Source organism: Colletotrichum spaethianum (assembly GCF_022836535.1).
Source record: "Colletotrichum spaethianum MAFF 239500 DNA, contig67, whole genome shotgun sequence".
Taxonomy (NCBI): domain Eukaryota; kingdom Fungi; phylum Ascomycota; class Sordariomycetes; order Glomerellales; family Glomerellaceae; genus Colletotrichum; species Colletotrichum spaethianum.
This window is the reverse complement of record NW_026054837.1, coordinates 161,187-177,925: the sequence shown is the minus strand read 5'-3', so window position 1 is coordinate 177,925 and position 16,739 is coordinate 161,187. Positions and strand designations below refer to the sequence as shown.

The 16,739-nt window shown below is 55.4% G+C and overlaps 6 protein-coding genes across 6 annotated transcripts; 2 read left to right on the top strand and 4 right to left on the bottom strand.

Annotated features, from left to right (window-relative positions):
- Positions 1–5: 5 nt before the first annotated feature.
- ColSpa_12608 (transcriptional regulatory protein PHO23) lies at positions 6–1,067 on the bottom strand (the record flags this gene model as incomplete). The annotated part of the gene is made up of 1 exon (XM_049278820.1): positions 6–1,067. The coding sequence occupies one exon, from the start codon at positions 1,065–1,067 to the stop codon at positions 6–8; it is 1,062 nt and encodes a 353-aa protein (XP_049134777.1).
- A 5,907-nt stretch (positions 1,068–6,974) lies between these two features.
- Positions 6,975–8,469, top strand: ColSpa_12607 (uncharacterized protein; the record flags this gene model as incomplete). The annotated part of the gene is made up of 2 exons (XM_049278819.1): positions 6,975–7,345; positions 7,395–8,469. 2 exons carry the CDS (start codon positions 6,975–6,977, stop codon positions 8,467–8,469), a joined length of 1,446 nt encoding a protein of 481 aa, XP_049134776.1.
- Positions 8,470–8,661: 192 nt separating this feature from the next.
- On the bottom strand, positions 8,662–8,868 carry ColSpa_12606 (uncharacterized protein; the record flags this gene model as incomplete). The annotated part of the gene is made up of 1 exon (XM_049278818.1): positions 8,662–8,868. One exon carries the CDS (start codon positions 8,866–8,868, stop codon positions 8,662–8,664), a length of 207 nt encoding a protein of 68 aa, XP_049134775.1.
- A 7-nt stretch (positions 8,869–8,875) lies between these two features.
- On the bottom strand, positions 8,876–9,527 carry ColSpa_12605 (uncharacterized protein; the record flags this gene model as incomplete). The annotated part of the gene is made up of 2 exons (XM_049278817.1): positions 8,876–9,159; positions 9,302–9,527. 2 exons carry the CDS (start codon positions 9,525–9,527, stop codon positions 8,876–8,878), a joined length of 510 nt encoding a protein of 169 aa, XP_049134774.1.
- Positions 9,528–10,652: 1,125 nt separating this feature from the next.
- ColSpa_12604 (replication factor C subunit 4) lies at positions 10,653–11,957 on the top strand (the record flags this gene model as incomplete). Its single annotated transcript, XM_049278816.1, has 3 exons — positions 10,653–10,714; positions 10,849–11,507; positions 11,605–11,957. 3 exons carry the CDS (start codon positions 10,653–10,655, stop codon positions 11,955–11,957), a joined length of 1,074 nt encoding a protein of 357 aa, XP_049134773.1.
- A 1,080-nt stretch (positions 11,958–13,037) lies between these two features.
- ColSpa_12603 (uncharacterized protein) lies at positions 13,038–14,614 on the bottom strand (the record flags this gene model as incomplete). The annotated part of the gene is made up of 2 exons (XM_049278815.1): positions 13,038–13,613; positions 13,670–14,614. 2 exons carry the CDS (start codon positions 14,612–14,614, stop codon positions 13,038–13,040), a joined length of 1,521 nt encoding a protein of 506 aa, XP_049134772.1.
- Between the last annotated feature and the right edge of the window lie 2,125 nt (positions 14,615–16,739).

Sequence of the window (16,739 nt, the reverse complement as noted above, 5' to 3'; positions counted from 1 at the left end):
GTCTTCTAGTGAAATATTTGCAAAAAATGTGTATTGCCGGACCTGCTCATCGTTAGTATCTCCCCCCTCTCTCTCAAGTGCGGGCAATAACGAGAACCACCTACCGATGTCGCTCTTACAAACTCGAACATACTCAACCCCACACCGGATTGTGTTTGTTGGGGTCCTCGTAGTTTCACAATGGCTGTTGCTCCAGAGATGTGTTTCTTGAAGCCGGACATCTCAACGTCGTCCGATACCAGCCCTTCGTAAAAAGCTAGAAGGATGGCCGAGGCAAGTGTCGTATCCTGCCTAACGGCCAACTTGTCCTGCATGGCTCGTGTCAAATCTTCGAGGGCTTTGCTGTAGTGCAGATGAGCCATGGAAGACAAACGACGCGAGTTTGGTCTCCCAGCCAGGGCCGCCATCGATACGGCGGAAAAGGCAGACTGCAGCGGCGATGCCTGGTAGGTTGGCATGTTCAACAAAGGGAGAACGAAGGTAAGAATACCCCGACCGACTCCTGTTGGCGGGGCGAGGACGTAGTTGGCAAGGAAGTAACAGGTCGCTTGCTGGTCGAGCGGTGTCTGCAAGGTGTGTGGCATCCCGTACGTCCCCCCTTCGATGTCTTTGAATGATACGAATGCGTCGGGCGCCCGATTGCTGATGTACGATAGTGACGACGCATATGACATGGACGGCGACACGTCTGATGAAGATGAATTTGAATACCTGTCGAACCAGTCGTCGTCACTCGTCACTGGTATAATGTTGACCTGCCGTTGTCGTGGAGGCTGTGCCGCCGGTGGGGTCCATTCCATCACCTGGGGCTGGATCTGCCCCTCGCCTTCTTCATCCTGCTCCGTTGCGCGGCCCTCCTTGATGGCTTTACGCAGAGCGGCGGACTTTGCCTTGCGGATTGTTGACTGAGTCTCATCTCGAAGGTTGATCTCGAAGGCGTCCCGGTAGCCCGGACAGACTCTTTTCGACTTGGCGCACTTTAAACAGAACGGCTTAGTCTCGTCACACTTGATTCTCCTCGCACGGCAGAGCTTGCAAGCCCTGCTCGGGTGCCCCGTATTGACCATTTTGGAAATTCAAAGCAAGATAGGGAGGCTGATGGAACGGTAGTACTGTGTTTCCTCGAAGTTGTGTTCCTGCCAACGGTCCAGGGCCAGTTGATGGTTCAAGTTTCGGTGGCCTTGTACCATGTGGCCGAATCTCCTTATCGAAGTAGGAAATTATAGGGGGATTGCGAGGGGCGAACGTGCCTCTACAAGTCATAAAAGGGAAAGAAGTAGACAGAACCGGAGGTGTCAGACGCAGCCGGCCGGGCGGCTGTTGATGAAAGTTGGAAGGAAACGCAGGCTGATCGTTTGCACAGATGAAAGAAGCCGCGAGGAAGTCGATATGTTTCAACTCTAAAACTCGCCCCGCTTGTCTGTCTTGGTGACAACTGCCAGCTTCTGGTTACGAGGTCATCTGCTGAGCAGAGAGTGGATGAGAAAAGAAGAGAAAGATGTCATTGCGAGTCAAGACTTGGTGGGAGGTGGGAGAAAGAGGGAGAGTACAGGAGGAGGCGATGGTTCACCCATGACAACTCGCAACCACGGATAGCCTATTACACGAGCCCGTTCGGCCCAGTCGTCATATCTGATTGTCCAACCTTCAGGTTGGACCTGTCAACAGCCAACCAGATAGACGTGACAAGAAGACACAAGCTGGCATCCCTCCCCCGGTGGGGGGTGGCTTGAGCGAATGCGAATTGTTGTTGTCAAGATGCGCAAGAGTAACATCAGACGAAACGGTGCAGCCCGAGCGTCGCTGCAGGCTTGCAACTGAAAAGAGTGAAACCGGAACTCCATGCGAAGACAACTGGTGTTTCTGAAACCCAGTCACCTATTACTAGGGCGCATGAGAACACCTGAATGGGTTTGGCGCCGTTCGTATCCCACACGGTCTTCTAGAAGCTTGCCGGGTTGGACTGCAGATTTTGTGGACTGGTTGCCAGCACGTCGGCACTCAGGGCACCGGCACACATTTTAGCATGCGTCGAGGGAGATCATTGGAGGATCTTCGCAGGGAAGCTGGAGGCGGAGAGTTCCGTTCTATTCCCGTCCCACGCCATGCGTTTCCCCCGTTCCTTGGTGTCTCCTGTCTGTCGTCGCTGTCAACGAAGATACCCTCAAATAGAAATCTTGCCGGCCTGATACGTCGCTATCAGACTGACACGACCTTGGTACTAAACCCTGTACCAAATACAGCCCTGCAAGTTAATCAAGGCACTGAGCCATCACCTGCAACGGGTTGGTTCATAAAAGAAAGAAAAAGAAGAAGCTAGGAGGGTGAACCTGACCCTCCCGACGAAGTCAAAACAAACTTCCCGAATTAGTAGGCCACTAGCCTCTTTGTGCGATCAGTGCGTCGTAGATTCGGCTCACGTGGTGAAGCTGCCCCTCGGCAAACTCGGACACGAATCCGAAGGGGGGATTGAGATTGTTTCCTGCCAGGTTCGCTTTCAGGAGTCTCTTTCAGTCTTCCTGTGTGTTAGAAGAGTCGTCTGATGAAGTATACTGACGCGTTGACCTGCAGGCACAATTTGCTTCCTGACATGACGTGGCAAACCGTTGCCTCGGTCTCGGTGTCCTTTATAATCCCTTCTCCCTCTCTCTGTGTGCTAATCGGTAGATGAGGATCGCGAAGAGAAACCGAGTCTCACGCACGCCATCCAGAGGTTAGAGTGGAATGATTTCGCCTTGTCAGATCCGGCCAAGATTCGACTTAGAGAGCTCAGGCCGCCGAGGGTGGCTTGCAAATTCCAGTCACCTCTAAAATTTCATCACGGAGATAAATGTTGACCGTGAAATAAAAGGACATGCTCGAGTGAAACTACGCCCAATGACATGTTGCCAGTATTCCGAATCAGAATCAAGGCCAGTGCGCGTTACCACAAGTGCACCTGGCGGCCTCACGATAGCACGGCAACAGCTGCCCACTAGCCGCAATGGGGAGCCAATGAAGCCATCACGACAAGTCCCCTAGATCCATCCTCATCAGCTGCCACCTCAGAGTGGTGTGTGGCTGTGTTTCCCCTGCGACACTAAACACCCGCTGACGGATCCTTCCGTGACCACCAAGGCGCCATTAGTGTACCGGCATGGACGACTGCTGCACTCGTGAGACCATCAGCATGGATCAGGGGCACAACAGGTCCTCACTTTATGTGCGCTTTAAAGCTTGCGGGGAAGAGCAAAAAGCAAGAGGATGTCGATCTTGGACTCTGGGCCCTTGGCGACTCTAACCATAGTACAAAGCCAAGAGCATCTTAGACCCTAAACAGTTGCGGACGCGCACAGGGCCTGAATGCAGGCTAGCCGGACCGCTCCGGTCTCGTACTCTCTTTCTATGGCTGCTTTATTGGCATCTCATTATTTCTCACAACTTACAGGATGAAAGCTCGGCTAGCGCGGCCCCCGCCTCCTTTCTCTCATCGTTGGAACCGTTTTGTCTTCACTTTGGATGGAAGAACCCGTCTCAGTTGCTTGTGTTCACGAGCGGGATTCGTCGCAGAGCACCGGACTTGGAAACGGCAGCCAAGCACGCAAGTGGCAGGCGTTGGACCCCGGCATTCCGCCGACCTGTCCGGCCAGTACCAAAGAGCCGCCCTGCGCCCTGCCCTGTCGCCCAGCGGCGGGAGTCCAGCTCATGGACGCGCGGAATGTGGGCGAGGCCTGGGGTGGTCCTGGCTAAGATCACGGCAGAGAGGAACAAGGTTTCTCTCCCAGGGCCCTCTCCCTGCGACTGAACAAGGGTATCCGTATCCTGTGTAGACTCTAACTCTATTGCCTTACGATGTATAATCGATCACTCTGTCCAGAGATCAGTTTGTGGCCCCTATCGTCAAATTGACAGGGGAGGCGGATGGGAGGCGGCCAGAGAGTTTAGGCGCTGAGCTCGGATTCGCCCGCCATCCATCAATCACTCTAGAAACATTAAGGCATCGTAGTGCGAAACAGATGGGTAGAACGCTGCAGTGTGGCGGGACCAGGGGCCTTAACAGGCAATCATATCACCAAGCGGCGCCCTAATCCACGTGCGCGAGTCCCTCAGACACTGGCTTCCCTGCCAGCAACCGATGCAGTGGCCACCGCGCGATCCTGCGTTTTAGTGTAGAGGTTTAAGCTTCATGACCATTTGAGGGAGATCGATGCAGGCCTGTGTCATGTCGCCACATGCTCATCAGCAAGCAGCACTGCCAGTTGCCGGTCCCATGGGGTCGCAATGTTCCCCGAACCCGATTCTGCTGATAGTTTTCTGATCAACAATCCGTCTTTATACGGCCGAGACGGAGTTAAGTCAGTGCTGCGGAAGCGTACTCGCAGTAGGCTCTCAAGGGGGTGAAAAAGAAAACCGCCGGTCTGACTTTGACCTTTCTACTTCCCGAGGGCAACAACAGCACCAGATCGGGGCTAATTATATCAAATATACATCTCTTAATTATCCTCACTGGCGTGCCAAACTGGTTTTCAGTTTATGATTCGGGATTGAATTCCGTGTAGCGATGCAGTTGAGTCGAGGCCCCTCTGGAAAAAGCGGCGGTTTATTTTTCACCCGATGGGCTCTGCACTACAACCCTTCGTGGACTAGAGTTCAGCGTAACACACAAGTATCAATGAGCCTAGTGCGCCTATTATTAGTGAGTGGTCCAGCAGACACACCACATAGGCGATTGACCTCGCAATCTCATACACCTTGACGCAAGGCACTTATGAGAGCCACCCACTGATTAGTGGCACCGTTGATATCTACTTCAGGATGCGAGCCAAGCACACACATGGTTTGCCCGATTAGCCCACAGACTGGAGAGAGGGAAGGAAGGTATACAAGAGCGGCTCGGTGACCCACATATCCAGAAGCACGAGGCGTTGCGAGGTGCTTGAGGCGGAAGACGGAAGACTTGGGAGTTCTTCCTGTCAATTACCGAAAGAGTAGTAGTCGAGGAGAAAGGAGAAGAGGATCGGCGGCTAGCACTGGTTTGCAAGACCGACACCCCGGCACAGGCACAGTTCGGATTCGCATGGCTCGCAACAATCGAATGGGAATTGTTGATGGGATGGATAACGACAGACATGTTCATGACAGCAACTTGCCCTATCAGGCTGACGGGCCCGCCAGAACGGGTCCCAAAGAGCCGCAGGCTTGTCTTGGTGGGCGAACAGACGTCCTACACAGGTTAGATGCCAGCAAGAGACAGGGAAGACACGGGTAACGGCAGGCACCCATAGAAAAGACGGTTAGAAAAGATAGGACGAGAGATGGAGTCTATATTTCGATTGCCTCTTTGGAAGGGGCGACTTGTTGCGATGCGAACCAGCTGTCGGGTTCCGGAACAGCGATGGCCTGTTGTCCCCCAACCGCACCCGAAACGGTTTGGTGTCGAGCTTCCTCCTCCCACCTGCCTCAGAGGGTAACTCGGCGGAAAGTCTAGGGTGAGTGTCTAGACTATTCCAACACCGGCCCGCAGCCTGAGATTCTGTCTAATGCTACAGCAAACCAGTGATGAGTGTTCGGGGCTCGGGAGGGGGTCGGGCCAAGGGATTCAAGGAGGAGAAAGGAGGATGGAGCGCAAAGACAAGATGATGGGCGGCACCGAACTCGATTGTAATAAGGGTCGCAATGGATCCATGTGCCATCTTGATTTTGTAATTCTTCTTTCTCGAACAAAGAAAACGAGAAGGAACGCCCAGTCGTTGAACGAACCGCCACTGCAACTGGATACCCAGTACCGTGGTCTTCTTCGACACAACACACCAGGCGAAACGTCGTCATCCACGGACAGCCGAAATCACTTACCGGATACGTTTTGTCGTCATAGTCCGACATACCTGGAGTCCAGCCATCAGGCCTCCCACAACGTACATTCAGCGTCCAACACCAGCGTTTCCCTCGGGCCGGTTGGTGTCCGCCCTGCAGCTCTATACGACACTCCCATCGCAGCCTCCGTACAGTCCGAGTACCCGGAGGCAACAGATGGAGTTAACGACCAGGTGTCTGGCCCAGTCTAAGAATCCAAGAGGGACGCTCGCCTCCTTGGTACACGAAACCCGTCACTCCGTGAGCCGTAATGCGATCACGGACCCAGTTCAACTCCATCATTGATTCAAATCGGCATACGGACCCATACACGCAGGGGCTCATCTGACACTTTCTGCCCATATATGTTAGTTTCTATCATCTACTTGCCTCTTTCGACCTCTGTCGAACCGATTCGGACGTGTCTCCACAAGCCGTCATCCCGCCCAGACCCTGTACCGGCCTTGACTCGATAAGGAAAGCAGCACGCCTCACTATCGACTATAAGCAACTATGGCCGTCATCACTGGTCTGTTGTCTGCTGTCGCTCCTCTTCTGTCTCTCAAACTCCTCATCGCCCGAGACTCCGAGGCAACAGCAGAGGCCTCAAAACCCCAGTCATTACCACTAGCCCAGGTGGCAGTATCAGTCCCAAGGGCAGCCGCAGAACCGGCGTCAGCTTCATCGTCGACTCCAAAACTGCTGGCCACGCTAGCCGTGGCTACGTTGGCTGACCACAAATCAACAGAAGCCAGCGCTGGTGCTTCGAGTGGTGCCCCGACGCCGGTTGATCAGCCTCCACCTCTTCAAGTCATTGTCGAGACGAAATATATTGTCTACACGCAAGTGAAGACTGTAGCTCCCTCGTACATTACAGTCACACAAACAATACAGCCGCCGCCGCCGCCGCCACCACCACCTCCTCCGCCGGCATCACCACCACCAGGGCAAGCACAACCTCCTGCTCCCCTCCTGCGGCTCAAAGCCTGCAGCCATACATAGTTCCTATTGCAAACCACGGTCCACTGGTAGCCTCATCATCTATTTCTGCACCATCGGCGCCAACAACACCGGTTGGAACACCAGAAGTAGCTGCTGCTTCATCTTCTCTCCCGCCGCCACCGCCTGTTCTCTCGCCCATCATGAGCGCTTCTGGCCCTGTGGGAGGTGGCTTGACGGGTATGATTCCTAACCCGCAGGCTCAGGCTGGTCCGCCGGGCGGTCCGCCAATGGGACCTCCTGACCCGATCAATGGCGCGTTCCCTGGTGGCGTGCCGACCAGCAGCCTCGACCTGCCTCTCACCATCATGTTCATGATGTTGTTCATGCTCGGGGCGTACGTCCATATCACCATTTATAAGCGGAACGCGAAGCGAGGTCACAAGTTTCTCATTTCGGACATCGTTTTCGACTTTTGCATGATCCGGACAGTGACGTGCATCTTTCGGATAACATGGTCACTTGTCACGACAAGAGGCGTGGTCCTCATGGCGTTGATCACCGAGAACGGCGGGTAAGTTTGTAAATCCTGGCCATGGAGTCCACATAACTAACACTTATAGTGCCGCTCTGTTGTTTGCCGTCAACATCTTCTTTGCCCAACGCTTGGTCCGCTCGATCCACCCCAAGGCGGGATGGTGCACGGCCTTTGGCCAGTTCACCTTCATCCTGCTCATCTCCGTTCCGGTCTTTATTCTCGTGAACATGATATCAACGATAGTCAGCTTTTTCAGCGCGGGCAACGTGGATCGCCTCGAGGTGACGGAGGATCTGATTAAGTTCGGAAGCTCCTGGAATACGTGGCTCGCCATCTTCCCTGTGCTCACCGTCACCGGGTGTCTCTGTGTGCCGGGACCCGAACCGGAAAAGTTCGGTAGCGGCTCGCAGAGAGTCAAGGTGGCGCTGCTCTACATTGCGTCTTTCCTGTTGATCACGGGGCAATCCATCCGTCTCTATGCCGTCTTCAACAAGGAACCACCAGGAACGACGAGCGTCATCTACGGCAAGGCGGTGTTTTACACGACGGGCTTCATGTTTGAACTGCTTGTTGTTGCACTCTACGCCATAATGAGAGTCGACCAGCGCTTCCACATCCCCAACGGCTCGAGCGGACCCGGAGACTACTCCGGCGACAAGCACAATGGGCAGTACTCGGTCGAGGAGATTGAGCAACTTATTAGCGGCTTGGAGGTGCCGCACCAGATCATGCGTGAGAGGAAGGGACCGGAGGACATGGAGATGGTGTTTACCATCTTCTTCGCCACCAAGAAGGATGAGAAGGACATGCTCAAGGAAAAGGGGATGTCCGAGGCTTCGGATGAAACCGTGGCCGGAAGTAACATCGGCGACGCAGTTTTGCCGGAAAGACCGAAGAGGATCACCAGAAGGCAGACGCTCGTCGATGCCATCAACCCGCCGCCGCGCTCTGTCAGACAGCCATCGGTGTATCCGGACTTCGCAGATATGTACCAACAGAAGATCGGAGAAGAGTACCCACCCATGCGGCCCCAACGGCCGTCCATGTATTCACGATTCGAATCTGGACAGGGCTATGATACGCGATACCAGCGGTACTGGGGCGAATCGCCGCCGTACCCGGACCAAAAGAAGGGCATGAAAAGCATGGACTTTAAATAATGAGTCAGAGAAGCAGAGCGAAGCGTAGCATTGAAGCGAAGCAAGCGTGATTGGGAACGGAGCCGCTTGGGCGTCCGTCTGATGTATACTAGTCACTTGTCGCAGCATTTTCTGGTAACGGGCTTTCGCGCCGAACGCGACGATAAATAAAAGAATGCAAAATGATTAGAGCAGAAGCATCGCAGTATTCTGTCAAGATTGAACTGGCCGCACCATGGGAACCATTGCGGAGGTTTGGCCGAGGTCCGTTTTGGCGACGTAGCCCGCTAGATTGTACAGCTGGACAACGTACTCTTCGGCGTCGAGGTACATGGGGTAGCCCATTCCGTCAGCAATCTCGGACGCCCTTCGCAAGAGGGCAAGCCCATAGCCTCGTCGGCGATAGGCCGGGTCCGTCATGATCAGCTCAAAGTCTAGACATGCGTTGGATTAGCGTTTGCCGCTGGGTTGCCAGTGACGAGCGGGAAGTGGCAAGCGGCAAGCGGAAGGGCGCCGAGGCCGTGTTTGACATACAGACGTGAGGGTCCTTGCCCATGATGCGATGGTGCTGAGTCGCCATGTCGGTGAAGAACTCCTCGAGTTGGTCGTCCTTTTGCCCGGCGTTGGCTACGGGCCATCGTTTCCGCCACGACCAGGTTCCGTTGTCCTCGGGGCGGACGATCCAGATGAGCGAAGCGGCCACGGGCACACCTGCGTCAGGCCTGTCAGTGGTCGAGAGTGCACTAGCACAACCACGGCCGCGCAGCGGAGACTAGCGTTCGGCAGGGCGCACGGGGAGCGGGTTTCGGGCGACGAAGTGGAGTTAAGCGCGGGTTTGGCGGGGTGTCCTTACCTTGTTCGTTCCTGACGACAAACAGTCGACCCTCTTGGCCCCCGTTCTGCTTGGAGTGCATGAACTGTTTGCAGGCCTCGGTCATGTAGTCGCGGCCATACTCGTTCTGGGGGAACAGTGTCTGGAAGAAGTCACTGTTGAAGGACTTGAGAAAGATGTCGGCCACGGTAGGCGCGTCTTTCAGCCTGGCTTGCTCGACGACGACGGCGGCGGAAGCGGCTGCCATCGGGGGAACAGCACCGATGCCGTTGGGAAGGGGGATCGATGCAGGAGTGGTTTGAATACTGGTTCAGTGGTGTCAGCTAGCAGGCGATGATGGGTTGCTGAGACAGTCCGGGTATGAAAGATGGGATGAAAGCCCTGCGTAGACGAGTTGGGAGTTGGAGGTGAGGTGTCGTGGGTGTCAAGTACTCAAGGCCGGCCTAGAAATGAGACCCCGAGGCCGAGGCCGGTAGTGGATGTTACCAAAACTCCCCGCCTCCTCCCCAACTTAGGCTCGGCGGGGGTAAGAAAGCACCCGGTCAGCACTTCGTTCGATTGAGAGTAGTGGCTCGAGAGTAACCTGCATAGGCTGGCCGGCAGGCGGAGATGTTCCCCCTGGCAACATGAGGGAGGCACATGTTCCTAACGAAGGGGGAGAATTCTTCGAGATTGAAAGAGGAAGGTGTTATAGCCGTGTGAAACATCCGATCCTCTAGCGTTGCGAGTCTAAAATCTGACAAGGCAATGAACGACATCGTACCGCGGCTGTAGGCAAACAGGCTGAAATAAAACACACTGGTTGAGTAGATGTCGTTTGAGCTGCCACAACCGGCCCAAACAGCAATACGTTGCGATCCAAGTGAGCTCTCAGTCCAATCTGGCCACTGGACGTCACATCCCTCTGTAGGAGTGGCGGGATGCATCCTTTCACGACTTTGTAAGGATTGGATACTCACCCCTGCCACCATGGTACACATTGCAGCACTTGCTTGCATATGACAGGATTGCTTCTAGGCAGTCAGCTTAGATCAGACTTGAGCGAGCCCAACTCGAATAGCCATCGGTTGAGTTCACTACACTGGGAGTTGAAACCGCGGCGGTACTGATGCCCCTACCTAGTTTGAGTAGTTGGCTAAGATTCGGTCGATGCAGGGTCGGTGGATCCTTGACTCCCCCGAACCTACAGCGCTGACTGGTCGGGCTAAAGTGGTCACGTGTAACAAGATTCTCCGACGCGTTTGCGACGCGTCTCCCACCGGCAGAGCTCAATTGCATCACCTACGTCGAAACACCCGCTACCATTTGTGACGACCAACAGCAACCTGCGCTTTGGAAACCCTCAGTTGACCCGCCATACGCAAAAATTACCATGTCAGACTACGAGGATGAGATGGACGTCGACGTCCCCGTGTCCAAGGACATCATGTTCTCGTCCGACGCCAAGCAGGGCAAACGCAGCGCCGCCAACCTCCCCGTCGAAGCAGAGGACAGCCTGCCATGGTGAGCCCGCCAACAGATTCTCCCCCCTCCCCCTTAAATGCTCATAATGGCTGACGTCCCCCCAGGGTTGAAAAGTACCGCCCCGTGAGCCTCGCCGACGTGTCGGGCCACCAAGACATCCTCGCGACGATCAACAAGTTTGTCGACTCCAACCGCCTCCCCCACCTCCTCCTCTACGGGCCTCCGGGCACCGGCAAGACGTCGACGATCCTCGCTCTTGCGCGGCGCATCTACGGCGCGGACAACATGCGGCAGATGGTCCTCGAGCTCAACGCCTCGGACGACCGCGGCATCGACGTCGTGCGCGAGCAGATCAAGACGTTCGCTTCGACGAAACAAATCTTCACCCTCGGACCCTCGGCCAAGTCGGGCGGCAGCGCTGGCGGCGGCATGGCGTCGTACAAGCTCATCATCCTCGACGAGGCCGACGCCATGACCAACACGGCGCAGATGGCCCTGCGCCGCATCATGGAGAAGTACACGGTCAACACGCGCTTCTGCATCATCGCAAACTACTCGCACAAGCTCTCGCCCGCGCTGCTGTCGAGATGCACGCGCTTCCGCTTCAGCCCGCTCAAGGAGCGGGACATTAGGGTGCTGGTGGACAAAGTCATCGAGGAGGAGCACGTCAAGATTATGCCCGAGGCTACGGAGGCGCTCGTCAAGCTTAGCAAGGGCGACATGAGAAGGGCGCTCAACGTGCTCCAGGCGTGCCACGCGTCAAGTGAGTGGTCTACGGCGTTAGGCGCACACTAGATTTTGCTGACCCCGGTTCCTAGGCACACCCCTCCAACCCAAGAACGCCCCTAAGGTGGCCGAAGGCGACATCGTGAGGGAGACGATCTCAACCGAGACGATATACAACTGCATCGCGGCGCCGCAGCCCGACGCGATACAGGAGATTCTGGACGTGCTCCTCAGCACGACGGACGTGACGTCGTGCTTGACGACGATCAACACATTAAAGGTGGCCCGGGGTTTGGCGCTGGCGGACATTATCACAGCGCTGGCGGAGCAGTTGGCCACGTTGGAGGTCAAGCCGGAGATCATGATCAGGTGGCTAGACGGGCTCGCAGACATTGAGCACCGGGTCGCCGGCGGCGGCAGCGAGGCCGTGCAGACGGGGGCAGTGGTGGGCGTCATCCGAAGCGGGGCCGAGTTGATGAGCAAGTAGGCCGGGCCACCGAGGGAAGGCCACTGAGGAAGAATTACGGGGTGGAGGAACAAAAGAATAGATAATTCACGAAGTTATGATCACCCTTGTCTACCAGCCCGGTTTACTGGACAGACATGGAGGATCGCCGCCCTTCCTACCGAGTCGAATGTTTGGCAGAAGACTGGCTCCCCCCCACACACTCTTAGTGTGGGATGGTGTCGAGTCTCCAGAGGCCGGGATGAGCCGCCCGAGGTGGGTTCTAGCAGCGCCCTTACCCCGTCGTGAGACACCCGCTACCACTACCGCTGCCGCTGCCGCTGCCGCTTTCAATGACTCCCCATACCTGGCCGAGTAACGCGTAAGACGTGAGTTGGCCACGAGTCAAGACCCGAGGCAATTCCCTGACCAGCAGCTGAAACCCATACTTGCAGAGTTTACACAGACTGACGTCGACTCCGCCGAATTGAGCACGTAAGTAGAGCTACGGATAGGCCGGGTATTGGGAAGCAGAACATATCAATCGGAATGTACATAAAGTATGTACAATGTATGGTATAACAAAAATAGGCTCTTCTATCATGGACGCCCGCTCGATGCCGGACAATCCCATCAGCCAAGCAAAACCGTCTCCAGGTCAAGATTGAAACCTCTCTCCTATGCAAACGCCAAATCCATCTCCAATGTAACCTGTCTCGTAAGGTAGGTAGTACACACACAAAAAGAAAAACATGCACACATGCTTGTGGTTCTATACAATGCGAATCCGGTGTAACGCCTGGCGTCCTTGCTCTTGGAGGAATGATTGTGGGTGGTAAATTGTTTTCTCCTTCAAAAACAAATCCTAAGTCGAGGGAATCGTGATGGAAGGGTCAAATCATCAGATCACCCTCGCACCAAATATCCAAGACTTCCCCGTATGCAAGCCCTTGTCGTACCAAGACATGGAATACGGTCCCACGTGAAACATACGTCACGTCTCAAGCCTTGGATGACAGTCGTACCTGCTGCAGCCTCTTGGCGCCGCGCTTTTCGTATCCTTGTCGATTTGTTACGCTCGCTGATGAATGATGCCTAGGGGTAATGGGCGGCACTTCCGCTTCAAACATCGGGCCACTTGACGGGGCCGCATTCACCCTGCTTCTCGATCCAGGCGTTGATCTTTTCAACGGCCCAGCCGGATATGACGCGCTTCTCGTCATTGGATGCGCGTTTGACCGGGTGGCCGAGCTTCCACGACCAGGAGAAACTGCAGACGCCGTCCTTATATTGGAAGGAGAAGCACGACTTGTCAGCCTCGCAAGCCGTGCGGCATTGCTCGAAGGATAGATGCGCCTCCTTTTCTTCCGGTGTGAGATCCTCCGTCTTGGCGCGGCCGAGTTGCCAGTCCTGGTGTTTGTTGGCAGACTCGTCAAGGTAGAATCGGTCGTCAGCGAGGTTGTCCCAATCTTCGCGCTTCGGTTGCATACGGGGCTTGAAGAACTCGTTGTAGATGTCCTTGATGCGCATAGCGGGAGGTGGCTGCGGCAAGTTCGGGTCGGCGTAGCGCTTGTGCTCATATTCCCAAAAGGTGGAGATCTCCTCGGCGTTCATGTGGTGCATCGTCACGATGGGGTGGCACCAGTGCGTCGGGCCGTACGGGAGGGTGAAGGGCTTCTCGCCGTTGATCGTCGGCCACTGCGCAACGTCAGTGAGATTTCCAAAAGTCCAACCAAGGCGAACTGCCAACTTACCACATTATGCACATCGACATCGGCGTTGTCCTTCATAGCCAGCGCAAAGATGTAGTCGCCGCAGCACTCCTTACTGGCGCGAAGATCCCACTGGTTGCCGACGTTCTTGTGGCCGGCAATCATGTCGTGCATGGCGGCCTGGGAGACGATGTAGCCACTTCCACCATGGCCGAAGATGAAGTTGCGGATCATGGTGACGCTGCCCAGGTAGTGCTTGTTCTTGGGGTTGAGGTTCTTGAGCCACTGAACGAGGGTGGGCCAGAGGACGTAGGTGTCGGCGTCAATGTAGACGTACCAGTCGTAGTTGGGACGCATGTTGTATGTCTTCTCGGCGATGTGGACGTTCTTGTACTTGTCGAGATTCCAGCCCTCGTCCTTGCTCTCGGCTAGCTTGTTGCAGCTTTGTTGATCGGCTTGGCAGGCCTTCTGGCGGCGGTAGAGGTCGAAGTCCCTGTTGCCCTCCATGGCTTCGGGGAGAACACCGTCGAGGCTGTCGCGGATGTGGTAGTTCGCGATGGTCTGATCGAGGTCGGAGAAGATGAAGTACTCGGGCAGGCACTTGAGCATGGTCATGAGCTGGGTAGGCACCTTATCGAAGGACTCAGTCGCGCCCGTCTTCATGATGACAAGAATGTTGCTCGTGTCAGGGAAGTTGTCGCAGAGGGGGTCGTGAGGACGGTAGGGAATGTCTTGGTTCGACACGTTTTGCTGAGCGAGGCGATCATCTTCGTAGCTTGGAGGCGGCGGTGCTTGAGGACGGCCGCTGCCACTGGGGCTGGCGCTGGGGGAGCTTCCCGGAGGAGTCGGGGGGCCGTGGCCCTTGAAAGGGTGGTAGTTGGGGCCCTCAATGGTCCAGTCGCCGCCAAGTCTCCTCGAGGAGATGAGGAAGATGACGGCGGTGACGGAGGCGAGGGCGAGAAAGGTAAGGACGCGGCGGGATAGCATATTGACAGCGACTATCGGGTTTACACAAACGTCACGCCGTCTTCGACTCAATCCCATGACAGCATGCGCCGCCAGTGGTGGTAAGAGGGTGCTGATGAGGTCAGCGTCGGAAGCGACGGGCTTGAGTGACGGGGAAGCAAAAGGCAAGTCAGTTGACCGTTCGATCGCAGTATTCGCCGGTCAAGGAGGGAGGCGGCAAGGTCAGTGATCGCCGGTCGCGATGGCCTTGGATCACGTATCGTCGTCTTGGTGGGATGAGGGGGAGGTTTCGAAAAGAAATGGCTGAGGGAAGGAAAAAGAAGAACAGAATAGCCAAAACAGCAGTTAACGAATAGACGGAGAAAGAGTGAATAGGGTACCCTGTGTAAAGAAGTTTAAGCCACGGGTCCAAAAGTCAAAATGACGGTGGGAGGGGAGGGAAAGGAGAGGTAGAGCTGGAGGATGAGGCGGGCCGTCGCATGAGAGAAGAGAACGTGCAGCCCTCAGTAAGAACGTACCAGTCATACAGATACAGTGCGATGGCGTCGCAATCGGCAGCAAGCTAGGTACCTAGGCAAGCTGGACCCCTGATTGTTATGGCGAGACAAGGCGAGGAGACTTGCGGCGCACCTTTTTTGACGGTGGTCGAGGTACCTGGAAGCCCTTGGGGCGAGCGAAATATGTGCTAAGCAAGAGTCGACAGGATGGAAATGATGGCAACGGACCCAAGAGGCGGGATGGTTGATGGATGGCGTGGGGAGCCAAGGTTGTCGCAACAGAGACACTGGACGCCACTGATTGGAAAGGGACCGGCAGGGACGGGCGTCAGGGAACCAGGGAACCAGGGGTAAGGCAGAAGAGCCACAACGGCGCATTGCGATTGACTGGGCATGTCTCTGCCTGTCTTTGATCCTTTTGCTTTTTGTATTTTTTAGCTTTAGTTCATCTGCGACTGGGTTCCATCTCGATACGGCAGATATGCGCATCCATCCACCTTAGCCGGTTGCCAGCCCGCCGCTAAGGTACTAGTGAAAAAAAAGCAGGGCCGAGACGAGACGTGGCCGATGATGGGCTGAGCATTCACCAACTGCTGGATACGAAGGAGGCGAAGGAACGAACACCTTGGTCCAATGTTCATCCCATCCTCCAGGAAAGAATGGGGTCGGCAGGTTTTGTGGGATCGACTTGCCGTGGGGATTCGGGGGAGGATGGAATGCTACACTACTACTTGGGGGGATCTCAGGCTGGCTTATTTTGACGAGTAGAAGAGTTGAACAAAGCAGCGCAGCAGTTGATTGACCAGAGTCGCAGGAGGCCGTCACCTCAAGGTTGGCAAGCCCCCACCAAGTCTGTTCGAGGTAGAGGAGCTGGTCGAACTCTGTTACTTTCTTCCATTGTAGGGACAAATAGGTAGGTAATATCATGGAGAGCAGGGGCCAAATGGTGTGGGTTGCTTTTTCTGCTAGGTGGCCGTCCCGATGAAATGGGCCTTGGTTGACTTTGGGCGAAACCGGTACGTACCGTACTTCGGCGCGATGCGTACTATGTACAGTAGTGTACAGGTAAATGGGAGGTGTGGGCTTGGTGGGGTTTGCAACTTCCACACACATTGGGCGGACAGCGCAACAAGGGAAGGCACCTGTGCCGTAGGCCTGGGACTTTCGAGTCGGAGGCAGGAGCAAGATGCCTGACCCGTGCGGGTTTTCTGGGCCTTTGCCTTTTTCGATATTCTAAGGACTGCAACCACGCAGGGGTGGTGCTGCTTGTGTTCGATATGTAGCGTTTGTTTGGTGATCAACGTAAAAGACTGGCTCGCTTACGGTCCGTCGGCTAGCGAACGCGAGAGAGAGAGAGAGAGAGAGGGGGGGGGGACTGGAAAAGACCTTCCCTACCCAACGAGGACACTCGAGATGCGCGCGAAATGCCAAACAGTATAGGTACTACCGATAGACCGAAACTACACTCCCCTCTTTCTCCCTTTTATTTCTCCTTTGAGCGGTAGCTACCGGGCAGCACACAGGAGCGCTGCGCTCGTCTTCCTAAGTGCCTTACACTTTGCATCAATCAACTACCTTACTTCGAACACTGTGCAGTTCCTGCCAAGAACGCAGGCAAACAGCTCGGCGAATCAGTGGCCTTGCATCAA